The sequence below is a fragment of the Canis aureus genome, chromosome 6, assembly GCF_053574225.1.
Source record: "Canis aureus isolate CA01 chromosome 6, VMU_Caureus_v.1.0, whole genome shotgun sequence".
Taxonomy (NCBI): Eukaryota; Metazoa; Chordata; class Mammalia; order Carnivora; family Canidae; genus Canis; species Canis aureus.
The window spans coordinates 52,278,709-52,304,924 of record NC_135616.1 but is presented as its reverse complement, the minus strand read 5'-3'; the positions used below and the strand labels follow the sequence as shown (position 1 = coordinate 52,304,924).

The 26,216-nt window shown below is 39.2% G+C and overlaps 2 protein-coding genes across 5 annotated transcripts in view; one reads left to right on the top strand and one right to left on the bottom strand.

Moving 5' to 3' along the window:
• FIRRM (FIGNL1 interacting regulator of recombination and mitosis) overlaps window positions 1-13,553 on the bottom strand; it is a 43,723-nt gene extending 30,170 nt beyond the window's left edge. For 2 of the 4 annotated variants that reach the window (XR_013381933.1, XM_077901599.1), the window contains exons 1-8: window positions 13,364-13,549; window positions 10,899-10,938; window positions 8,754-8,842; window positions 7,557-7,661; window positions 6,925-7,065; window positions 4,898-5,063; window positions 3,363-3,447; window positions 2,590-2,728 (exon numbers count right to left, since the gene is read on the bottom strand). Coding sequence is in view for 3 of the 4 variants with exons in the window: in XM_077901599.1 (XP_077757725.1) it covers window positions 2,590-2,728; window positions 3,363-3,447; window positions 4,898-5,063; window positions 6,925-7,065; window positions 7,557-7,661; window positions 8,754-8,842; window positions 10,899-10,938; window positions 13,364-13,474 (876 nt within the window). In the remaining variant the exon portion in view is untranslated. Of the gene's footprint in view, window positions 1-2,589; window positions 2,729-3,362; window positions 3,448-4,897; window positions 5,064-6,924; window positions 7,066-7,556; window positions 7,662-8,753; window positions 8,843-10,898; window positions 10,939-13,043; window positions 13,194-13,363 lie in introns of those variants that run through there. The other 2 variants (XM_077901600.1, XM_077901601.1) reach the window with 2 other exon arrangements.
• A 478-nt stretch (window positions 13,554-14,031) lies between these two features.
• METTL18 (methyltransferase 18, RPL3 N3(tau)-histidine) lies at window positions 14,032-16,423 on the top strand. The gene is made up of 2 exons (XM_077901617.1): window positions 14,032-14,464; window positions 15,063-16,423. Exon 2 carries the CDS (start codon window positions 15,273-15,275, stop codon window positions 16,368-16,370), a length of 1,098 nt encoding a protein of 365 aa, XP_077757743.1. The 5' UTR covers window positions 14,032-14,464; window positions 15,063-15,272; the 3' UTR covers window positions 16,371-16,423.
• Window positions 16,424-26,216: the final 9,793 nt, after the last annotated feature.

Genomic DNA, 26,216 nt, shown 5'->3' with positions numbered 1-26,216 from the left:
TATGTTAAAAAATCTAATATGACATTCTCTTTTTGAAACTGTGTTCAAAACTTAATAGAGAATAAATGTCAATCTTAGGAGACTGTTAAAAAGATATGTTAAAGTTTTAATCCCCAGTACCACAGAATATGACTTTATTTGGAAAGATATAATTAGGTAGGCTGAAGCTACACTGGAATAGGGTATACCCTCAGTTCAGTATGACTGGTGTCTTGTCCTTATATGAAGATGATGTGAGGACCCAGAGAGAGAATATCACGTGATGATGGAGGCAGAGAAAGGAGTTCTGCAGCTATACACCAAGGAATGCCAGTGACACCAGAAGCTAACAGAATGGCATGGAGCAGACTCTACCCTAGACCTTTCAAAAGAACATGTTCCTTCTGATACATTATAGACTTGTCTCCTCTAGAACTATGGAATAATAAATTGTGTAAGGCACTCAATTTATGGTAATTTTTTTTTTAAGATTTTATTTATTTACTCACGAGAGACAGAGAGAGAGAGGCAGACACATAGGCAGAGGGAGAAGCAGGCTCCCTGCAGGGAGCCTGATGCGGGACTCCATCCCAGGACCCTGGGATCACAACCTCAGCCAAAGACAGATGCTCAACCACTGAGCCACCTAGGCATGCCTGTGGTAATTTCATCTTTTTTTTTTTTTTTTTTTTTTTTTAGATTTTATTTATTCATGAGAGACACAGAGAGAGGCAGAGGGAGAAGCAAGTTCCCTGCAGAGAGCCCGATACAGACCTCAATCCCAAAACCCCAGGATCACCACATGAGTCACCACCTGAGTCAAAGGCAGATGCTCACCCACTCAGCCACCCAGGTGCCCTTATAGCAGGCCTAGGAACCTACTACAGGGACTGATACATCTGTATGCTTTCATAAATAGCATAGCAGCTATTAAATTTGGTAGTTTTATTTTGATGCTTTTGAAAACAAAGCGAGAAAATTGCTTGGAAGACTTAAAGTAATCATTTAATTCCTGAATAAATATCAATAGTGAACAGCAGAGGGCGTTGCTGCTCAGAATTTAGAGTTCAGAAGGGAGAAACCACAGAACCTCAAAACTCCATTTCAGGCAATGGACAGTGAGTAGTGCTAGTCCCTTTATCAGTGCCAAATTTTCACAAGGAAAGCATGAAAATTTGCTTGGATGGTTAGGATAGTTTATAATTTATTCTTTGATTTCTACATACAAATGGTGTATAGAAGCTGAACGTTAACTATTCTGTGTACTAATAGCCACCCTGGTCAGGCACCATCAGGACTTCTCTTTTCTCTTCCATTATACTATTGCTTGGACTCTCTCCATGTTTCTCCTGTCCCAAATCTCTTCTAATTTTACTCTCCCAGCACTAGCTGGAGGGTCTGTGGGGTCAACTTAAGAAGGAAAGCAAGACAAGAGGAGGTTGGGGTTGAGGATATAGACATACAGGACAGAAGTGAAGAACAACCTTCCTGCCACAACACAAGATACTCAGCCAAATGCCCCCTCCTCACAGAAGAGTGAGGGGAACTGGAAAGGAGACTTGATGCAAGGAAGTAGGGGTGGGAAAGAAAAGGAGAAAAGAAAGAATGTAAGGGGAGAATAGATAAGAGAAAAAGAAGAGAAACAAGAAGGAAAAGGTGACCCTAAAGTCTTACAGCTGCTCCTCAGTTCCTTCTTACCAACTTCAGAACTCCTTTTCAAACTACTGTCCTCCCCTTGGGTGGGTCCTTCCAGATAACCTCTGCTCCTGGAGTTGCAACCCTGTGTAGCAAAGGGAGGAACTTACACATCCACCCCCATGGCTGCTGGGTAGGGAGGGGCACAGGTACAAATGAATTGCCTGTATCCGCTAGCAAGTCCACAATGGGAAGGGAGGTTACTGTTACTTTACGGAAGAATATTTAACTCATTTTCCCACCGAAATTATTACATATAACTCTTAGGTCCTGAAAACTATTAATCCTATAATTTAGGGCCATTATGGGTTAAATAAAATTTAAAGGGCTAGTCTGAGAACAAAAGTCATTATGTATAAAACTGTTATAGGAAAATGAACTATTAATTTCCAATAAACTTATAAATTTTAATACAGTATGTTTCATAAATGGGATGCCAATTCAACACTGTAACTTTTTGAAATCAAAATAAATATAAGTGTGCATGATTTTGAGCCCACAGACACATACACACACAGCTGCATATCCCATCACTATAGGGTTGGTGAAGAACAGTCTGTGCTTCTATCACACGACCTGAAATAAATACAGGACTAAGGAGTTAGATCTGTGACCTCGGGTAGGAAAGAATGAAAGAATTCTGAAGATAATGCCTTGTCTAAACCAGTTATTACATAAAAAGCTGGGGATGGGGGTGGGTGGGAGGGACAACAGCCAGTTTCTAGACAGAATACAGGTAGGAGTCTAATGCGATGTTTGGGGTGAAAAATAATTATGGACTATAAATAATCATAGATTGAAAAAAATGCCCACAAAAAAACAAATCAAAACCCTTTGAGGTAAACTGATACATAGATTCAAATGAGACTGAGTAACTGCCTAATGAACATAGAGCTGCTGTCACACCATACTTACCTGTGCATCTGACTGTGTTATCTGCTCGGCTAACTGTAAACAGGAATGGAAGGAGAAAAGAATGTCCTCACACAAGCTGGTGATTATATCTCTGTGTTTCAGCTGACTCTTTATAACTGACTGGTGCTTAAGGCTCTGCCTAAATGAATAAAAAAAAAAAAGAATACAGTCATAAGTAACACATCAAGTAACATAGGACCATAAAAATATGACTTGAAGTAACATGTAAAAATCATAATGCATCATCTCTATTAGACATGGCATCATTAAAACATGCTGATGTTACCTCTAAAGTGGTCATGTTAGCTTTATTAAGTGGCTAATTTCTTATTCCTCTTTATGAAATTTATTGAACTCTTACTAACATTCCACATATTCTGCTAGGCCTTGAGGATGGACAAGTGAATGAAGATATAATCTCTGCCCTGTCTGCATGGAACTTGTGGTCTAGCACAAGAGAGAACATTAAATAATTTTAAGAATAATTAATTACAGTTGTGAGAAATACTAAGCTAGAAAAGTCCAGGATACTATAGTAAAGATCTAAAATAACTCATTCTCAGGGTAAGAAGAGCAAAGACCACTATCACAAGGACGTAACACTTAAGCTGACATGTGAAGGATAAACAGGAGTCAGCAAGATGCAGAGTATGGAGAGGAGCAACCCAAGCAGAGGGAGAGAGTGTAAGAAGGCCCCAGGACAGGAGATAATTAAGATTTTGGATATTGAAAATACATTACAAAAAGCAAAAGCAAAAAAAAAAAAAACTTACTTAATTATAAATTTCCAAGTATTGGCATGAAACGCATGGTCCATACTGGAAATAACAGAGCAGATATCCAACAATGAATGAATAACTACAAAAAAAGAAAACAGAGCTCTGAGGACATTCAAATGTCATATGGGGTGAGTTTCTTCATAATTTAAAACTATCTGCTGAACAGTTTAGACATTTGTTAAGATAGGCAATACAGTTAGAAAGTTTCAAAATAATTTTTAAAATAAGTGTCACATTATTGATTTACGGTTTTTACAAATTACAGAAAACTAATTTTTGACATTTACACATATCTAAATAAAACTCAATGTCCTAAATAAACTAAAATAAAATGTTCAGCAGAATAAAAGCTGTGCCCTTTTATAATTGAAATATTCTATAGATATTCTAATCCAAAATGCAAAATAAGTTGCAAAGGAAAGAACACCAAATAAGGAAGAATTAAAGTAAATTTGCAAAGTATTTATGGAAAGCTTCTACGCTTCCCTTTTACTTATAAAAATGACCAGTGACTTCCCTTTCTGTGTCTATACTCTTGGACGTTTCTTTCCACACTGATCTGGGCCTCAGCTCCATGACTTACTTTGGTCAATAGGATAATAGTGCTTGCACATTGGGGCTTGTCCTCTCCTGATGGTGACCCTGAGGCCGTCATCAGGTGACAGAGCCTGGGCTAGCCTCCTGGATGATGTGCCATACATGCCAGCTCCATACTTCTGCCTCCAACAGTGAGATATGGATGAGGTCAATGACCACAAAAACACGAGTGAGTGAACCAGCTGTTACCATGTAGAGCAGAGAAAGCCGTTCCAGCTAAGCACAGCCTAAACTGCTAACTCACAGAATCATGAATAAGTAAAGCAGTTGTTTTAATCCACTAGATTTTGGGGTGGTTTTTTGTAGAGCAGGAGGTACCTGATACACAGCACAAACCCAACTTAACTCTAACCCAAAGCTATAAAGCTTTGCCCTTATATATTACTGTTTTTCACACTCTGGGTTATAATCCACTGGTGAGTGATAAAATTATGAAGTAGCACTCAGTAATTCTCTAAAAATAGTATGACAGAGCACATTATATGCAAAACAGGTATTATTTTACATATAATAAATGCAGTCTATATATACAGAGTCATGAACATACATATATATAGGCAACTTATAATTCTCCGGAAAGAAATGCAAACTTCATTTCTTACTCAATTATAGTTTAAAAACTCTGAAAGTTACTGCCTCAGAATCTGGACTACTTTACAAGATATAAAGTTGCATGACTTTACTAATCACTGGGGAAAAATCATGTATGGTGAACATTAACTGAATATACAAATCTATGTTAAGGCACCACATATCAATTTTATAAATTCTAAACTTTAAAGGATTAAAAATTTATCAGGTAGGATTTAAATTTTTTTATACATAATGAGTAAATACCATGAAGCATTAGAAACAACACTGGGTTCAGTAACTTAAATGGATATACAGTTTAGTCAACATATATCACATAAGTAGGAAGTTTCCTCACTCACCTATTACCATATTCAAAACATCATCATTTTCATCTATTAAAGGATCCATGCATACCATATCCAATAGTTCCATTAGCTGCTTTTGAAGAGAATAGGCCTCCTTGAAAAGAGCCTGGAGAAGGTCTGAAACTAGGTGTAAATGTCCAGAATAGATAGATTCACTAGCCTGATCACAAATAAAAATGAGAGAAATTGCAAATCATAAAAAGCTTAAGGCCAAATTTATTTTGAGTCATTCTATCAAAGCTCATAACTTCAGTGCTTTCTACTGAATCACATATTTACTCATTAAACAAATGTTTAGTGACCACCCCTTATATAGTGTGTGCTTTATTATATAGAACTAAAAGGGACATACATAACATTCAGTCAGGTGCATGACTTTTAGCACTCTATCACCAAAGAGAAGCATTAAACTAGTGATTTTATTCACCCTATAAATACCAGGCTCAAAACTGCCTGTGACCCACAAATCCTAATTTTTATGCTTTAAAGGTGCCTCAGGAATAGAGATGGACTACAAAAGGACTCGTGTCCTTTTTATAGGCAGCTAATCATTAAGGAATTAATCTGATCCACCACTGCCATAATAGAACAATTTCAGGATTCCTTTAACTCAACACAAATCTGTCTCTTCTTTCTTTGTAGAAAGGAAACAGAATAAACAACAACAAAAAACCCACAAAAGCCCATTTTTTTTATAATCACTTCCTTTTAACATTTTGAAACAAATATTTACATACAGGTGCACCTCAGAAATACTGCAGATTCAGTTCCAGACTACTGCAATAAAATGAGTTAAATAAAGTTTTTGGTTTCCCAGTGCATATAAAAGTTATATTTATACTACACTGCAGTCTGTTAAGTGTGCAATAACACTATGTCGACTGCTGATGGGAATGCAAGCTGGTGCAAGCACTCTGGAAAACAGTATGGAGGCTCCTCAAAAAGTTAAAAATAGAGCTACCTAACAATCCAGCAATGGCACTACTAGGTATACACCCCAAAGATACAAATGTAGTGATCCAAAGGAGCATCTGAACCCCAATGTTTATAGCAGCAATGTCCACGACAGCCAAACTATATAAAGAGCCAGATATCCATTGACAGATGAATGGATAAAGAAGATGTGGGGTGTGTGTGTGGGGTGTGTGTGTGGGGGGGGGGGGGTGAGGAGGATGACATTATCAGCCATCAAAAAAAAAAAAATGAAATCTTGCCATTTGCAACAACATGGATGGAACTGGAGAACATTATGCTAAATGAAATAAGTCAATCAGAGAAAGACAATTATCATGTGATTTCACTCAAATGTGGAATTTAAGAAAAAAAACAGGATCACAGAGGAAGGGAGGGTAAAATAAAACAAGATGTAATCAAGAGGGAGACAAACCATTAGAGAATCTTAACCATAGGAAACAAACAAGGTCACTGGTGGGGAGGTAGGTGGGGGGATGGGGTAACTGAGTGATGGGCATTAAGGAGGGTACTTGAAGTAATGAGCACTGGGTCTTCTATGCAACTGATGAATCACTAAACTCTACCTCTGAAATTAATAATACACTATAAGTTAATTAATTCAATTTATATTTAAAAAAGCAATGAATATACCTTAATTTAAAAATATTTATGCTAAAAAATGCTAACCATGATCTGAATTTTCAGCAAGTCATAATCACTGATCACAGATCACTATAACAAACACAATAATGAAAATGTTTGAAATATTGCAAAAATTACCAGAATGTGATACAGAGACAAGAAACAAGAGAATGTTGTTGGAAAAATGACACCAACAGACTTGCTGGACACAGGGTTGCCACAAGCTTCCAATCTGTAAAAAACACACTATCTGGGAAGTGCAAAAAAAACAAGGTATGCCTGGACGTGGTGGTTTTGTTCTAATGAAAAGTTTATTCCAGTAATATAGGCTAATATGTAAAATCCTAAATGCAAACACTATATCCCTCAGCTCTTTTGCCTGTGGATTCCAGGCCATTGAAAGTATACTCAGACACATTACTCACCTTACAATGTACAAATGTACTTTTGATTACATGTAGGACTGAGGAGGGAAGACTATGAATATTTTCTAGAATGATGGATTCCTGTGTGGCACAGACATGCTGAACACATCCTGTAAGAGCTGCTAGGAGCTGCACCATTGTCTGGAAATAAGGAAAGTTTCATTCACAGTATGTTTTTGTGCAAAGACGTAGAAAAGTATCAGACAATATGCTAAGTATTAGGGATATAGCAGTTAGCAAAATGCACACTCTGTTCCTCCTTTCATTGAATGTTAGTCTATCAGAACTACAAATATTGGAAGAACTGGCTCCCATTTGGTTTAAAAAAAAAGTTGGAATCCTAACCCACACATCAAAGCATACAGCAGATGTTGTACATATATGCTTTAAAATTACAGGTAAGGCATGCTATCTTGATTATTTGTTGTCTGATACAGTTTGATGTTTACTCAGCATGAAACTGTATTAAAAAATACAAAATTTATCTTTTTGCATTCATATCTTTAATTCTATAAATTTAATTCCAACACTGAGTCACTACATAAAGGATACATAGCTAATTAATGTCAGTATAAAAATTCTTACAGTGTTTAAGCTCTTTCCCTATGTCCTTCCTAATAAATTTGACATACTTGTAAAATATTCCTTAGAGTGGTCTGGATTTCTAAATTATGGCTTGATAGTCCTTTGGCTTGACTGGTTAACTCGTACATCATGTCATCAAATAATTTCACAGTCTGTAAAAAGCAAGCACATTATAAATAAAGAGTAACAGAAAACACTACAAAGGGAAGACATATCTTTAAAGGAAAAAAAATCAGATAATTTTTCATTAGTAATAGCTATGGGATATTATCTGGTTTAACAACGGCACTCAATAAAGTAAATGAAATTATACATATATATCATATATGTAACAGCTAGATCTTTTTCTGCTGGTCAAGAAAAAATTCTAAGAAACTTTGAGATAGAGATGAGATTGAGAACAATCAAGTGAATACGAGTAATAGGAATCTTGATGATTATCTGCTTCAAAGCTAAATCCAGAAATCATTTTAAAATGTTTCATTTTTGGCAAGAAAATACCTTTAATTCCTACAATTAAAAAAAAAGAAAAAAAAAAAAGTCTCTTTTCAGAGAAAAGATATACCAATATATCTAAAAGGTAATAATGTAGTTGGTGAACTTAATGTTTTCTCTTGGCTATTCTAGCCTCTTTTTAATTTTAAGACTTCTTTAATAAAATTTGGCTCCTGGGGTGCCGAGGTGGCTGAGTCAGTTGAGCATCCAACTCTTGGTTTCAACTCAGGTCACGGTCTCAGGGTGGTGAGATCAAGCCCTGTGTAGGGCTCTGCACTCAGTGGGGAGTCTGCTTGGGATTCTTTCTCTCCCTCTTCTTCTGCCCCTCCCCCATGATCACTCCTGTGCCATTTTCTTTCTAAAATAAATAATCTTTTCCTAAAAATTGGCTCCATTTTTCTAGACAATGAAATTTAACAATAAACTACAGAGAAGATACTTAGCTAACTTCATCAATCCTAATTTTTCATTGAATTGCTATGAAATACAAGAGTATTTAAAATTAGCTATAAATAATGTAAATTCAATTAGGAAAGGATCTATACTACTTAAAATAATTTTTAATTACCTAATGATCACACTCACCATCATGTTCTCACATGAGATCTATTTCTGACTACATTATTTGTATTTCAGATATGCTGATACATTAGGAAAAAAGGAGCCACAGTTAAGAACAAATGATCTAAAATTGAGGCTAGATTAAAACAGCCTTTAGAACATGTAGACTGATTAAAATGATATTACACCTTTGGCAGCACTTGTGAGAAGAAAGTCTGTTCCAGCGTCAGGTGGTCCATATGAGGTAAAAACATTTCCACAATAATCTTCAGAATTTCTATAAAGCAAAACAGTAACATATTTTATTAGAATATTAAATCATGTCAGTCAACAGAGATCACTACCCCCCTTCCCCAAACACAAAAATATGGAAGTACTACCAATCTGAAGCCTTGTACAACAGTTTCAAAATGCCATATTCTCTGTAAAGAAACTATTTTTTAAAGATTTTATTTATTTGACACACACACACATACACAAGTTGGGGGTGGGGAGGAGAGGGAGAGGGAGACTCCCTGTTCAGCAGGGAGTAGGACACGGGGCTGGATCCCAAGACCCTGAGATTATGACCTGAACAGAAGGCACTTAATTACTGAGCCACCCAGATGCCCCTATGGAGAGAAACTATTAAATATCTGAAATAATAACATGAAAACAAAAGCTCAAAAAGATTCTGTATGTCAAGCCATTGAGGACCACTTATTGGATGTGGGTACATCTACTGAATAGGATTTGCTATCATTAAAATTATTGTTAGAGATCATTTAAAACTATGAAAAAGGGGATCCTTGGGTGGCTCAGCGATTAAGCATCTGCCTTTGACTCAGGGCGTGATCCCGGAGTCCCAGCATCAAGTCCCGCATCAGGTTCCCTGCATGGAGCCTGCTTCTCCCTCTGCTGTGTCTCTGCCTCTCTCTCTCTCTCTCTCTCAATCTGTGTTTCTCATGAATAAATGAATAAAATCTTTAAAAAAAAAAAACACTATTAAAGTATTCACAATACTTTAAGGCTAAATGACTAAGCTTCCAAATTAGTATACTCCCAATCTTACTATATCTAAACATGTATATACAAATAATAATAGCCTAGAAAGATTGTATAGGGATCCCTGGGTGGTGCAGCGGTTTGGCGCCTGCCTTTGGCCCAGGGCACGATCCTGGAGACCCGGGATCGAATCCCACATCGGGCTCCCGGTGCATGGAGCCTGCTTCTCCCTCTGCCTATGTCTCTGCCTCTCTCTTTCTCTCTCTGTGACTATCATAAATAAATAAAAATTAAAAAAAAAAAAAGAAAGATTGTATAGAATCAAGATGAGAACGTGCTATACCAAAACCTTAACCATGTTGGATTAATGATTGTTTCATTATCTTTTCTGATTTTCTGCATGTTTTAAAATTTTTTTTAAGATTTATTTATTTATTCATAAGAGAGACACACAGAGAGAGAGAGACACAGGCAGAGGGAGAAGCAGGCTCCATGCAGGGAGCCCAATGTGGGATTCGATCCCAGGTCTCCAGAATCATGCCCTGGGCCAAAGGCAGGTGCTCAACCGCTGAGCCACTGAGGGATCCCTGTTTCAAATTTTCTTTTTCTTTTTTTTTTTAAGATTTTATTTATTTATTCATAGAGATGCAGAGAGAGAGAGAGAGAGAGAGGCAGAGACACAGGCAGAGGGAGAAGCAGGCTCCATGCAGAGAGCCTGACATGGGACTTGATCCCGGGACTCCAGGATCATGCTCTGGGCTGCAGGCAGCGCTAAACCGCTGCGCCACCGGGGCTGCCTGCTGTTTCAAATTTTCTACAGTGAATGTATAACTCATACTCAGGATAAAAAAAAACTTTAAAAAATTAGACTCAAAAGTCAACATAGTTGAAAATTATAAATATCCACAACCAACTGAAGTGCAAACAGAATAACTCAAATTTGAGTAAACTGTGTAGTCTAGTCTTTAATTCATCTCTTCTCCTAACCAAATAAGTAAATAAAAAAATCCAAGTAAGATTAAAGAACACAGATAAAGATGAAAAAGTCAACCGAGAGCAGACTGCAAATTATGTTTTACATAGGTCTAACCAGTTTAACAACTAACATTTAAAATATCAATGTGTTTATATGGACATTATCAACAGTTCTGGTATCCATCTAAAAAAGAGCTTAAAACTGTAAGTACTACAATTTAAAGGAATTTGGTCATTTTAAGTAACTGAAATTTACAGAGGCTCTAACACTAATAGAACATATTTGAAAGGAATACGAAACTGTACTGAGATATGTTGGACTCAGACTGTAATGACATCAAAATATATTAAACAATTAAGATAATTTTACTTACGAATATGCTCGATCCAACTGTCGGAATGCTGATACATAGAGTAAAAAAATTAAGGAAGACACTAGTATCACAGTAATAGGATATTCACTACTAAGAACAAATCTAAAAAACAGCCTTCTTTAAGTTTAGGCAATGATCAGTAAGAAACTGAAAGTAGATTCAATTTACTGGCTTAATTTGCTTTTAAAAATTTAATGTTCTTAGGTAGACTACAGTTTAATGAAAATACTTCAAGGAAATACTTTCAAAATTGAGCAGGGATAAGATTGTCTTTTCAAACTATGTACAGTTGATATACTTTTGACAGATGAGGAATAGTACTATATTATCCATGGATTTCTGGTTTCTAAACGGAAAGAAATTTCTTCCTCCTTCACATCTCTCCAGTATTTTATTTGCACTCAACACTTTGTCTCCTTTCCATGTTACTTGTGTATCTTACCAACCTTATCAGACTGAAATTCTTATGCACACAGCAAACACAAATATGTGACATTAAATTATCCTATGTTCATTACAATAGTAGTAATTATATGATAAACTGTACACTTGTATACCATCAGGAATTGTTAAAAATGTTTTATTGTAAAATAAGATTAAAGAATGTGTCAGTAAGAAAAATGAACAAACTATAACTTCACATTAATACAAGAATTGATCCTTCTGACATTTTACTTTGCATATATGAATTTTACAGCAGAAATCGAAATGAGGTATAGTCAGTTCATTTTATTTACTTTAATAGGGTCAAACTTGTCTTACAGAAAAATTTCAGCAATGGTCAAAAAAATGTTGGACCCTTCCAAAATTAAACCTAAGTTAATGATTATGTAGACATGCTGCAAGTAAAGACAGGAAAATAATATGTAAAGTTCAAAACATGAAAATAATTATGTTTGGGTGATGTGACTGTATAGATTTACTAAAAACATATCTTTCATTTGTTGAAAAGTGTTGAAAATTGGGGGAAAGGGATCCCTGGGTGGCTCAGCGGTTTAGCCCCTGCCCTCCGCCCAGGCGGTGATCCTGGAGTCCTGGGATGGAGTCCCGAGTAAGGCTCCCTGCTTCTCCTGCTTCTCCCTCAGCCTACCTCTCTGCCTCTCTCTGTGTCTCTCATGAATAAATGGATAAAACCTTAAAAAAAAAAAAAAATGGGGGGAAGAACAGGTTTAGGTTCTTTTGAATGTTAAGTCTGAGATGCAAAACCAAGTGGAAATGTTTCCTTCAATAACTGAAGTCCCTCATAAGGTTGAGGGAGAAAAAAGGAACCATGTTCCTTATCTTTGTTCCCCCAAAGCCTAACACCCTGCCTGGTATGTATTATGTAACCAGTAAAGGTTTTGAAGTTGGAGGATGGCTGTGCATTTCCCAAGTGGAAATCCTTCAAGACAGGGATTCCGAATCCACACAATGACTAAGAGACGGCTTTGGTACCTAAGCGGGGTTTTGCCCATGCCTATGTGAAAAACTTCTACATAAGGGTATTATGAAGAATTGCCTTCAGATGTAAAAAAAAAAAAAAAAAAAAAAAAAATTTTTGAAACTCTCTACAATGAAGGTCATTTTTTTTTTTTCTTTTAAGCGTAGCTTCTGTTGAAAGGTGAGCTCCTGGGCAGCCCGGGTGGCCCAGCGGTTTAGCGCCGCCTTCAGTGCAGGGCCTGATCCTGGAGACCCGGGATCGAGTCCCACGTGGGGCTCCCTGCCTGGAGCGTGCTCCTCCGCCTCTCTCTGTGTGTCTCTAATAAATAAACAAAATCTTAAAAAAAAAAAAAAAAAAAGTGAGTTCAAAGATGTTAAAAAAAAAAAAAAAACTTTTAACATGGAGAGCTAGGATTCCAGGCACATTCACAAGCACGAGAAAAAACAGTATGCACTTGGACCGCGGAGGCGTTAATGACTCAAACTCAGTATTTGAAAGCCAATTACAAAAGGAAGCACCTCCTTCTAACCAGCAATAAAGCCAAAAGAGGTCTGAGAAGAACATTTTTATTACAGGACGTCTGTTACACACATGGCACCGTGGCAGATGTACGTCCTTTAATTCTCTTCATCCTGAGAAAGGTATCCATAGTCACCATCCAGTTTAGAGGTGAGCGCTCGGAGCATCTCCCTAACCTCATCCAGCTATTAGGAGTCAGAGCTCACCTGAGAGGTCGGGCCTGAGGGCCTGCCTCCCCTGTCCCTCCAGGCGAAGGTGCATCGACGCTTAACCGCAAGGGACAAGTACAGAAAAACCCAAAGGCACAAAGCGATGGAGAAAACGCCACAGCCATGGCCAAGATCATTGAGCGGAGCATCAGTGCGAGCCCTTCCAGCGCCAAGGGGAGGCCCCCGCCCGCCCCCTGTCCCCCATCTCGCTCATCAGCGAGGAACCCAACACGGCCCGGGGGCCAGCGGAAGAGGCCACAGAAAGGCGGCGACACCTGCCCCACACCCCTCCGGGTGGAGCCGACAGTGAAGGATATAAGGAGCCGGGGCAGCACGGACGGCAGTTCCCGGCGGCAGAGCTCCTCGGTCCAGCCGCTTAACTCCTCCAGGGGAGCCGCGCTCGCCGGGGCCGCGCGTTCCTGAGACATATTCCGCCGACCAGCACAGCTTCAAACCGCTCCCGCCACCGCCAGACCGGAAACTCCCGCCGTCCCGGCAGGCCTTGCGAGCTCTCCGCCGGCGCCCGTAACCATAGAGAGGAGGCCGGGCGCGTTCCTAGGGAGCCCTGGCGCGCGCGGCTGGGGAGGCCGTCGGGCTAGTCTGGGCGGCGGAGGGCTCGCCTCGCGGGTGCGCGCCGCCCATCCCGAGGGTCCGAGTTGGCGCGGGCTTCGTCGGCCCTGGGCGCTGGGCGCTGGGCGCTGGGACCTTCCCGGGCGGTGAGCGTACTCAGGTCCTGGTCGCTGGAAACGTTGCACTCAGGCGCTTTGCGGAGGTCCCCAGAGGCCGAAGGCCCCAGGTTTGCTACGGTCTGTCCCATCGGGCTTGGAGCCCGCACAGCTGCGGTCTGGGTGCAACTGGCACCTGCAGCCAGAAAATGAATGCAAGCCTCAGGGCGCGGTGGGGTAGGCAGACACCGGCGCCTTTTTTTTTTTTTTTTTTTTTTAAGATTTATTTATTTATTTGTTTATTTTTTATGATAGACACAGAGAGAGAGAGAGAGAGAGAGAGGCAGAGGGAGAAGCAGGCTCCATGCCGGGAGCCCGACGTGGGACTTGATCCCGGGTCTCCAGGATCGCGCCCTGGGCCAAAGGCAGGCGCCAAACCGCTGCGCCACGCAGGGATCCCCCACTGGCGCCTTTTTACCCGCTTCACCGTGCCACCCAACTTCGTCTGTCTCGTGTGATGGAAATAAAGACCCCGCCTGCCGGAGTTGTGCAAACTGAAGCAGATGGTATTACAGAGTATCTAGCACGGTCGATCCTGTGAAGTTTCAACCAAGTTGCTTCCACTTTATAAGGGCCTCTGCAGTCAGTGCCCTTATTTTGTTTCTCTACCACCGAACTAATCTTTACTGATTACTCCAAATTTCTCCTGCTGCTTTGCATCTAGGGCTGCTGGTCTTCGCTAGATGTTTGTAGGTGAGGTCATTTGGATGAATTTACGCACACCGGAGCATACCCCGTGCAGGTTTCTAAGGGGATGCTCACTTCCCAAAATAAAATCTTAAAGGCTTGTTGCTTGAAACAGTAACAGACCGCAGTGAAGAGATGGTGGCAGTTTAGGGGGTAGGTATGTTTGGACAGAGTCGTGATGGGTGAGAGACTAAGATAGGCTTGTCCTTTGCGGGCTGACAATTTTGGACCTTATGTGTTTTTCACGTTGTTCTGTTGTCCTTTTGTTTGTTTTTACAGTTTATTCTCTTTCCCATTTTTTTGAACTCTGAAGAGTGTGTGTATGTGTTTCTTTTTAAGAGAGGGATCTCTCCTTACACAGCTTTTACAGAAAAGGCAGCTGTGTAACAGAGCAGGATACTGGTTAATGTTACATTACTGAAATATGTCATTTTACCTTTCTTTTTGTTCATTTGTTTTTATGTAAGCTCTGTGCTCAATGTGGGGCTTGAGCTCAGAGCCCCAAGATCAAGAGTCACATGGCTCTACCAACTGAACCAGCCAGGTGTCCCTCAGTTTACTTTTTAATAAGAATTCTTTTCTTTTTTTTTTTTTTTCCCTTCAGAGCTAATTTGAAAGAAGATCAAAGACCTCTAAAAAGTCATTTGGAAACATCTGTAAATATTTGTAACTGCATATAAGCAGCTATAGAAAAATTAATCCTCAGTGAAACTAACTGAATAGTTGAAGCAGGTTTATGTGTGTGTCATCAGTTCTATCCAGAAGTATAAGAATCTTTATTTGAATTTAAGGATTGTGTGCCTTTAGTGAGAGGATGACTTTTCAGTTTAATTTCACCATAGTAAACCACCTGGAAAATGAATCAGTGCCTCTTGGAGATGGAGCTTTGGCTGTGGATTCCTCCAAAGAGTCTTCAGTCTCAGAAGGTAAACACAGGGACAGGAAATGTTCTACAGAACAGTTTGACTTACCTCAGGATCATTTGTTGGAACATAAGCAACTGGGAAATGCAACTCCCTCTCAAGACACAGACAGCTCACTCACTGCAGCAAACAGTTCAAGTAACTTGGAACCACAGGAAGAACATCCCTACATAAGAGTTGCCAAAGAGCATACAGTGCCTGAAGATTTAAAGAAAGTGTTAGAAAACAAAGTCATAGAGACATTACCAGGTCTCCAACATGTATCAGTAGTGAAAACCATCTTGTTGAAAGAGAATTTCCCTGGAGAAAACATAATTTCACAAAGTTTTTCTTCTCAATCTGATCTGATCACAGGTGTTTATGAAGGAGGCTTAAAAATCTGGGAATGTACCTTTGACCTCCTAGCATATTTCACAAAGGCCAAGGTGAAATTTGTTGGGAAAAGAGTGTTGGATCTTGGCTGTGGATCGGGGTTGCTGGGTATAGTTGCGTTCAAGGGCGGGGCCAAAGAAATTCATTTTCAAGATTATAACAGTTTGGTGATTGATGAAGTAACCTTACCTAACGTAGTGGCTAACTCTACTTTGGAAGACAAAGGAAATGATGTAAATGAACCTGATGTGAAAAGATGCAGGAAATCAGAAGTAGCACAAGAATTATCTAAATGCCGGTTCTTTTCTGGGGAGTGGTCTGAGTTTTGTAAGCTTGTACTAAATAGTGAAAAATTCTTTGAAAAATATGATCTCATTCTTACCTCAGAAACCATTTACAATCCAGATTATTATGGTACTTTGCACCAGACATTCCTTAGATTGTTAGATAAAAATGGACGGGTGCTTTTGGCCAGCAAAGCACATTATTTTGGTGTAGGTGGAGGTATTCATCTCTTTCAGAAGTTTGTAGAAGAAAGGAATGTATTTGAGACTAGAACACTCGAAATAATTGATAAAGGACTAAAGAGATTCCTAATTGAAATGACTTTTAAGTAACCCAGTTAATGTCCACTGAGTGTCCCAACTGAAATAAACAGAATAACCAAAAATTTGTTTTGAAATGTTTGATTTCTGCTTTGCTATTATTTTTTTGAATTATGATGTTTGCTTATCCAAATAATATACCAGCTATATTAATAACCTTGTACTTGTTAGGCTAGACTAGATGAATAGTGTCCTGAGCATTTGATGAGATTTAGATTATTTTGTGGGAAAGTGTTCTGTCCTTGACCTTTATTTGGCCTTTCTGCCGCCTTTGATGTTATATAAATTTGTTCTTGGGGAAACTTGACATTTCCTATTTCAAGTTTGAATTTCTCCTCAGTTTCTGTTTACATGAAGTGTCTGGTCAGATCACCATGCCATTAATTCTAAGGGCATACATATACATCACTAAAAGGTACAAACCTAAATACTAGACTGAAAGCCTTAGGTAAGTAGGAAGAAGTTTTTGTTTTATTTTTATATTCATTTACCTCATATATAAGAGTAAGAATGCTAAGCAGTTGAATTCACAATGAGATGGAAGCAATACAGGGGAATCATGATAGTATAAAATTGATACCAAAAAACAAATAAAAAACAAACATTAAAAAAGACAAAATAATCTATATTTTATCTTAAGAGACCAGAAAAAGAAGAGCAAAATAAACCCAACAGAGACAGAAAGAAGGAAATAAAGCTTAAAGCAGAAATCATGAAATAGAGAATAGAAAAAAAATCAAAGCCAAAAGTGAGGTCTTTGAAAAGATCAATACATTTAACAAGCCTTCAGCTAGACTGACCAAGAAGTCTCAAATTATTAAAATCAGTAATGAAAGAGGGAGTATTACCAGTAACGGACAGAAATCAAACAGCTTTTAAGAAAATTACACAAGATCTAATTCAGTGAAGACACTGTGTTTTATGTTTGGGAGACAGTATTGTTAATCCCCAAATTGATCTGCAGATTCAATATGATCCCTAACAAACCTTCACATATGTACCAGCATTTGTTTTTTCCATGATAGCAACTCTAACTTGTGGGCATCTGTGCATTTGCGAAGTATCTTTTACAACCTTAAAAGGCACAAAAGCAAGTATTGAAATATAATGAACTTAGAATTAGGCCTTTGGATCTTTGTATCACAATGTTGAAGCCAGATTTTGAAAATCAGACTTTTTAATTTTGATAACTGAATTTCATATACAAGAAATATATGTGAAAGGGACACCTGGGTGGCTCAGCGGTTGAGCATCTGCCTTTGGCTCAGGGTGTGATCCCAGGATCTGAAATCAAGTCCCACATCAGGCTCCCTGTGAGGAGCCTGCTTCTCCCTCTGCCTATGTCTCTGCCTCTCTCTCTCTGTGTGTCTCTCATGAATAAATAAATAAATCTTATTTAAAAAAATATATGTGAGAAATAATACAATAAGATTTTGTAGAATCTTCATCTGTTTTCTCCCAACAGTAACATCTTGCAAAATTACTGTAAAATATGACAACTGGAAAATTGACATTGATATTGTCGAGATATAAAAGAATATCATCATCACAGAGATTCCTTCTGTTGTCTTTTTTTTTTTTTGGCCACATCTCCTTTCCTATCTGGTTCCTTCCTTCCCTAACCCCCCCAGAAACTACTGACCTGTTCATCTCTATAATTTGTCATTTTTTAAATGTCATACAGAAGTGTCTGGGTGGCACAGTTGGTTAAGCTTCCAACTCTTGGTTTCAGCTCAGGTCGTGGATTTCAGGGTTGTGATCTCTGGGTTAAGAGATCAAGCCCCAACTCAGGTTCTGCTCAGTGCAGAGTCTACTAAAGACTCTCTCTCCCTCTGCACCTCCCCTATCCTCCACTCTCTCTTCTCTTGCTCTCTCTAAAAAAAATCTTAAAAATAAAAATTAATAATGTCAGACAAGTAGAACCACACAATATGTCACCTTTTTTAAAAAAAAAGATTTTATTTATTTATTCATGAGAGACAGAGAGAGTCAGAGACACAGGCAGAGGGAGAAGCAGGCTTCCCGCAAGGAGCCCGATGCGGGCCTCCATCCCAGGATCCGTAATCACACCCTGAGCCAAAGACAGATGCTCAACCGCTGAGCCACCCAGGCATCCCATGTGTCACCTTTTGGAATTGGCTTTATTTCAGTCAACATAATCTATAGATTCATTCAGGTCCTTGCATGCATCAGTTGTTTTTTCCTTTTTTTTCTTTTTGTTGTTGAATAGTGTTAAAAAAAAAAAAAACTTAACAGTGCTTACGGTTAAGCCCTTTTAGCCAAGGAAGTAGGAGACCCTAGGGGGAAAGAATGGAAAAGGAAAATCTCAGATTCTGGGAAGCATGGACTCCTTACTAATTAGATAGGAAAGAGGAGAGAAAAAGGTTTTGAGGCTAGTGTGAAAATGTTCACATTTGACAACCTAGAGTTGGGATCTGCCTTCCCTACCTGTAATTATAGCATAATTGAAAGTTACTATTTTTATCTTTCTTAGAGGTACCTAAAATAATGGTACAACTTGGATTCAATGAAATGTGTTATGGATATCAGGTAGGCACTTTATATAACATTTAATATGACCTTGTGAAGTATATGTCATTCCCACTTTAATAAGATTATAATTGCCAGCAGTTTTCAGCATTGACTGTATGGTGGGCAGAAGAGCTTTACATAAGCTAACACTTGGGTAAAAGTGCACATTTAAAATCACCATCACAGCTTGGGTGCAGCCCAGTGGAGAAGGTGCTCTGTGTCACAAAAGGATCCTTTACTGCAGCCCAGGGTTGAAGCTCCCAGCCAACCAGGATGGTTAGAGAAAGCCAGCATGTATTTATTACACTAGGTGTTCTCTCACAATTCTGATTCCTGTCTTCTTAAGGAACTCTAAGTTCAGATAACCTTTAAAAGTAGGTGCATCACTGGAGCACATGGATGGCCCAGTCAGTTGGGCATCTAACTCTTGGTTTCAGCTGGGGTCGTGATCTTAGGGCCCTGCAGCCACCTGGCGTTGGATCCTGTTGGACCCCGCTCAGGCTCCGCCTGGGCTCTGCACTTGATGAGTACTCTGCTTGGGTTTCTCTCTCCCTCTCCCTCTCCCTCCCCTCCTCCTCTCTGGAATGGATAAATAAATCTTAAAAAGAAAAAAAAAAAAAAGTAGGTCCATCATCTATAGAGGAGATTGTCAAAGGTTGTGTTTTTTAGGAAGGATTAACACTCTATTTAAAAGATTATTGTAAAGGGCAGCCCGGGTGGCTCAGCGGTTTAGTGCTGCCTTTAGCCCAGGGTGTGATCCTGGAGACCTAGGATCAAGTCCCACGTCAGGCTCCCTGCATGGAGCCTGCTTCTCCCTCTGCCCCCCGCCCCTCTCTCTCTCGAATAAATAAAAATTTTAAAAAATAAAAGATTACTGTAAAAATTAGAATAATAACAAACAGCTTGAAAACCCAACTGTTACTAAAGACAACAGGCCATTCTACCCCTCCCAGAGCAGGATAAGTGGCCAGTAAAGTTATGATTTCCAAAAAGATGATGAAGGGAATGCTATAGCTATTCTTTTCCATGGTGTCCACTGATGGAATGGAAAAAATAGTTGGGAAGGCTTGCCTTCAGCAGTTACAGATCTTAGGCCTCTACAGTAGAATCAGAGGTACTCAGTCTCAAGGAACCCCAGATGCCTCAGCCATGCTGCTGCTGGACTGCACAGTGTCTTTGTGCAAAGGAAAAGAAGCTTCGTCCTCTAGGCCAACTCAGCCCCACATTAGGAAACATGATGGGGCAAACAGAACAGGGCTGTTTTCAGCTCCATTTGCCCCCCTCAGCTCTTAATAGCCCAGTGACCTAGTCCTACAAACTTCCACAACTTTCCAACTTTCCTTTTCCATGAGACATAGGAAAAGGGACAATAAACTGAGGAGCATCAAGAGACCAATGTGACACCCACCAAATGCAGAAAATAAACACTGTAACAGATGGTGACTTTTTTTTTTCTTAAGATGACTTACAGTCTTTCTCAAGGGGCCTGCAAGGTAAATGGAATAAATCTTCGTTATCACACAGCATGTGAACTCTAGGGAAACGCTGGTTCTGGGGCTTAGAGCTACAGAGGCAAGTATTCCCATGTGACCTCCACTGGACACTGGACACTGCTGTGTCAGTCATCAAGGAGACCTTGAAACCTGTTCCTATTCCCCTGACAGGAGTCTCAGAAGCTCTTGGGCTGTCCTGGCTGCCTAGCAGCTGCAGCACAATTCTGAAAACCTCTTAACATATCCAGCTAGCCATATAGGACACATGTAACTCTAGCAATTTCCTCAGTACATCTGTCATCTCCAACAGTCCCCCACCAGCAAGGGGGACTGCTCCCAGAATAACAGACACCCATCATTCAATTGCCTCTCAATCTGAGGCTACAAAGGACAAGTCAGTATGCTTCAGAAAGCAATAATGAACTCACCCATTCTGAGAAATTTAATTCCTCAAAGAAAGACATAGAACGAAATAGTATCCTTGTTCTGTTCATGGAAATCTGAGGCAGGAAAGGTCTGGGCTCATTTAAATTCTTTGTGTCTAAAATCTCCTAGAACTCAAAATTCTATTTGGTCCCTGCTAGTTTAGGCTAAATAACTTCTGGTGGATTTATATGAACTTGATTCTGAAACCTGTCTTCAAAAATGTGAAAAAGACTGTTTGAGGGGGTATCTTTTAGGGGAGAATTTGTGTGAAGAAATAGAATTAAGTCTACAAACTCAAAACACACCCATTTGGTCAGTGGCACACCACATTCTCATTAACCTATCTCTATGCCAGATTTTTTATATTCAGCCTCTGTGTTTTAAGAATCTTCAGAGGGAGATGCATTTTCAATGATTTGCTTTTCTTTCCAGAGCTTTCCACAAATTGAATTCTGTTTCCTGTTTCCTTTGCTCTTTTCAGCCTTCTCCAGGAGTTTTACAATAAGAAACAGAACAGATTCCCTGCTCTAGGAAACGACCTCAGAGAAACATTTTCTAGGAAGAGTGGCACAGATGTTCCTAATGCTCTCAATTTTAGTTCCTTTAACAGGAAATGTATTCAAACCTGTGTTTTAAACATTAAGCCACCACTCTCTTCACCTTATGACTGGTTTTCATTTTCTCAGAGTGGGAAAAAGTTCTTATTCTGTGACCTCCCAACAAAATACTTCAGAAACTCCTCTTCCCTGTCTCCTATAATCCTGTAGTTTAGCATAGAGATAACCTTAGAGTGAAACTCATTAGAGATTTTTATGTCTCTAGTAATTCTAGTTTTCTATCATCCATTATTATCATATAGACATTTTACTCAATTGCTTAAAAGTAAGTGACAAAGCCAAATGTCAAAGCCTGAATATAAATTATTTTATCCATAATTGGTCTAAAGAGTCATCCTGGATGGGTCACATATAAACATGCTGCAAAGGTTTCTATCTTTTGGAAATACTTTAGTAACAGAAGAATTGAGCCCCTCCCAGGTGCCAGCATCTTCAAATTGAATTTTTCCAACACTTGCCTATCACATAGAATTCTGCCCTAAAGCCCAGATGTGTTCCCATTCCAACAAGAATTCATCAAGTACTTATTTTGTATCAAGAAGACAATTTGTGTCTTTAATAATTTCTGTTAAAGAAATATAATACTTGTAAGAAAAATTTACTGTTCTGTAGTAACTGAACGCACTTGTAGTTACACCCTATTTCTCCTGGATGTTTATAGAAGTGATGTGATGAATAGATGAATCCTCAAACATCTTTGACTTCTATGTACCCCTTTTACTGTGATTTGTGCATATCCTTTGTTAATCAAGGGACTTTGTCAAATTTAATTTATGAAGGGTCAGAGGTTAACTAACAGGAAACAGAACAATAGGTAACTGACAGCTTTGGACTGGAGCCTCAAAAGAAGAGAGATGCGTGAGAGCAAGCAAGCAAATAAACAAAGAAAACCAGGGAACATAGTGGGGAGAGGAGAGAAATAAAGGATGACAGTGAGACAAACAAGGAATTATGTTAATTAAAATTTAGAGCAGCAGAAAGAGTTCTGGGAAAGGTAAGATGGTGGAACCGAAGGAAAAAGACCAAAACCAGGGAGTCAAGAGCTGCTTGGAACTTGCACAATAGTTGAACTTTTAAACAAATGTCTAGAGGAGAAATCACTGGTAACTCATGGCAGAGAAGCCAAGCAAGAGACAGAGTTGTGTGACTAAGATAAGAAGCTAATGTCAAGCATTGAATGCTAGCCCAAATGATCTTGCAGTGACGATAGCATTTCATCCCAGTCAGTTTGGGTTTATGCGATTACACCACGAGCTTTATACATGAATGACCATACATTCTAGTATGCCTGAGGCAGTCCTGGGTTATACCCGTTGTCATGTCTGGCTTAAAATTCCAGCACCCTCAAAAGTTTATCGATTTCGATGATAAGTATATGGTGAGCCTATTTATATCAATCCTGTAGCAGTATCCTTAACTTTACAATTGTGTGGAATGAGTTGCAATTGAAAAAAAAAATCACTCAATAAATATTAACTTCCTTTTTTTGATATTTTTTATTGGAGTTCGATTTGCCAATATATAACTTAACACCCAAAGCTCATCCCATCAAGTGCCCCCTCCATGCCTGTCACCCAGTCACCCCAGCCCCCCGCCCCCCTCCCCTTCCACTATCCCTTGTTCATTTCCCAGAGTTAGGAGTCTCTTATGTTCTGTTACCCTCCCTGATATTTCCCACTCATTTTCTCTCCTTTCCCTTTTATTCCCTTTCACTATTTTTTATATTCCCCAAATGAATGAGACCATATAATGTTTGTCCTCCGATTGACTTACTTCACTCAGCATAATACCCTCCAGTTCCATCCACGTTGAAGCAAATGGTGGGTATTTGTCATTTCTAATGGCTGAGTGATATTGCACTGTATATATAGACCACGTCTTCTTTATCCATTCATCTTTCAGTGGACACCGAGGCACCTTCCACAATTTGGCCACCGTGGACATTGCTGCTAGAAACACTGGGGTGCAGGTGTTTCGGTTTTTCACTGCATCTGTATCTTTGGGGTAAATCCCCAGCAGTGCAATTGCTGGGTCATAGGGCAGTTCTATTTTTAACCCTTTGAGGAACCTCCACACAGTTCTCCAGAGTGGCTGCACCAGTTCACATTCCCACCAACAGTGCAAGAGAGTTCCTCTTTCTCCACATCCTCTCCAACATTTGTTGTTTCCTGTCTTGTTAATTTTCCCCATTCTCACTGGGGTGAGGTGGTATCTCATTGTGGTTTTGATTTGTATTTCCCTGATGGCAAGTGATGCAGAGCATTTTCTTATGTGCTTGTTGGCCATGTCTATGTCTTCCTCTGTGAAATTTCTATTTATATCTTTTACCCGTTTCATGATTGGATTGTTTGTTTCTTTGCTGTTGAGTTTAATAAGTTCTTTATAGATCTTAAATACTAGCCCTTTATCTGATAGGTCATTTGCAAATATCTTCTCCATTCTGTAGGTTGTCTTTGAGTTTTGTTGACTGTTTCTTTTGTTGTGCAGAAGCTTTTTATTTTGATGAAGTCCCAAGAATTCATTTTTGCTTTTGTTTCCCTTGCCTTCATAGATGGATCTTGAAGAAGTTGCTGTGGCCAAGTTCAAAAAAGGGTATTGCCTGTGTTCTCCTCTAGGATTTTGATGAATTCTTATCTCACATTTAGATCTTTCATCCATTTTGAGTTTATCTTTGTTTATGGTGTAAGAGGATAGTCTAGTTTCATTCTTCTTCACATGGCTGTCCAATTTTCCCAGCACCACTTATTGAAGAAACTGTCCTTTTTCCAGTGGATAGTCTTTCCTGCTTTGTCGAATATTAGTCGACCATAGAGTTGAGAGCCCATTTCTGGATTCTCTATTCTGTTCCATTGATCTATATGTCTGTTTTTGTGCCAGTACCACACTGTATTGATGATCATAGCTTTGTAGTACAACTTGAAATCTGGCATTGTGATGCCCCTGGCTCTGGTTTTCTTTTTCAATATTCCCCTGGCGATTCGGGGTCTTTTCTGATTCCACACAAATCTGAAGATGATTTGTTCCAACTCTCTGAAGAAAGTCCAGTGTATTTTTATAGGGATTACATTAAACATGTAAATTGTCCTGGGTAGCATTGACATTTTCACAATATTAATTCTTCCAATCCATGAGCATGGAATATTTTTCCATCTCTTTGTGTCTTCCTCACTTTCTTTTAGAAGCGTTCTGTAGTTTTTAGGGTATAGATCCTTTACCTCTTTGGTTAGGTTTATTCCTAGGTATCTTATGCTTTTGGATGCAATTGTAAATGGGATGGACTCCTTAATTTCTCTTTCTTCAGTCTCATTGTTAGTGTATAGAAATGCCACTGATTTCTTGGCATTGATTTTGTATCCTGCCACACTACTGAATTGCTGTATGAGTTCTAGCAATCTTGGGGTGGAGTCTTTTGGGTTTTCAATGTAGAGTATCATGTCATCTGCAAAGAAGGAGAGTTTGACTTCTTTGCCAATTTGAATGCCTTTTATTTCATTTTGTTGCCTGATTGCTGAGGCTAGGACTTCTAGTACTATGTTGAATAGCAGTGGTGAGAATGGACATCACAGTCGTGTTCCTGGTCTTAGGCAAAAGACTCTCAGTGTTTCCATATAGAGAATGATATTTGCTGTGGGCTTTTCATATATGGCTTTTAAGATGCTGAAGAATGTTCCCTCTATCCATACACTCTGAAGAGTTTTGATCAAGAATGGATGCTGTAGGGATCCCTGGGTGGCGCAGCGGTTTAGCGCCTGCCTTTGGCCCAGGGCGTGATCCTAGAGACCCGGGATCGAATCCCACGTCGGGCTCCCGGTACATGGAGCCTGCTTCTCCCTCTGCCTATGTCTCTGCCTCTCTCTCTCTCTCTCTCTCTCTGTGTGTGACTATCATAAATAAATAAAATTTTTTTTAAAAAAGAATGGATAAGAATGGATGCTGTATTTTGTCAATGCTTTCTCTGCATCTATTGAGAGGATCATATGGTTCTTGTTTTTTTCTCTTGTTGATATGCTCTATCACATTGATTGTTTTACAAGTGTTGAACCAGCCTTGCATCCTGGGGATAAATCCCACTTGGTCATGGTGCATAATCTTAATGTACTGGTGGATCCTATTGGCTAGTATCTTGCTGAGAATTTTTGCATCTGTGTTCATCAGGGATATTGGTCTATAATTTTTGGTGGGGTCTTTGGTTTTGGAATTAAGGTGATGCTGGCTTCATAGAACAAGTTTGGAAGTACTCCATCCCTTTCTATCTTTTGGAACAGCTTTAGTAGAATAGGTATTGTTTCTTCTTTAAATGTTTGGTAGAATTCCCCTGGGAAGCCACCTCTCCCTGGACTTTTGTGTCTTGGGAGGTTTTTGATGACTGCTTCAATTTCCTCCCTGCTAATTGGCCTTTTCAGGTTTTCTGTTTCTTCCTGTTCCAGTTTTGGTAGTTTGTGGCTTTCCAGGAATGCGTCCATTTCTTCTAGATTGCCTAATTTATTGCCGTATAGCTGTTCATAATATGTTTTTAAAATCGTTTGTATTTCCTTGGTGTTGGTAGTGATCTCTCCTTTCTCATTCATGATTTTATTAATTTGAGTCTTCTCTCTCTTTTTTTAAATAAGCCTGGCTAATGGTTTATCTATCTTATTAATTCTTTCAAAGAACCAACTCCTGGTTCTGTTGATGTGTTCCACAGCTCTTCTGATCTCGATTTCGTTGAGTTCTGCTCGAATCTTTATTACTCTCTTCTTCTGCTGGGTGTAGGATCTATTTGCTGTTTTTTCTCTAGCTCCTTTAGGTGT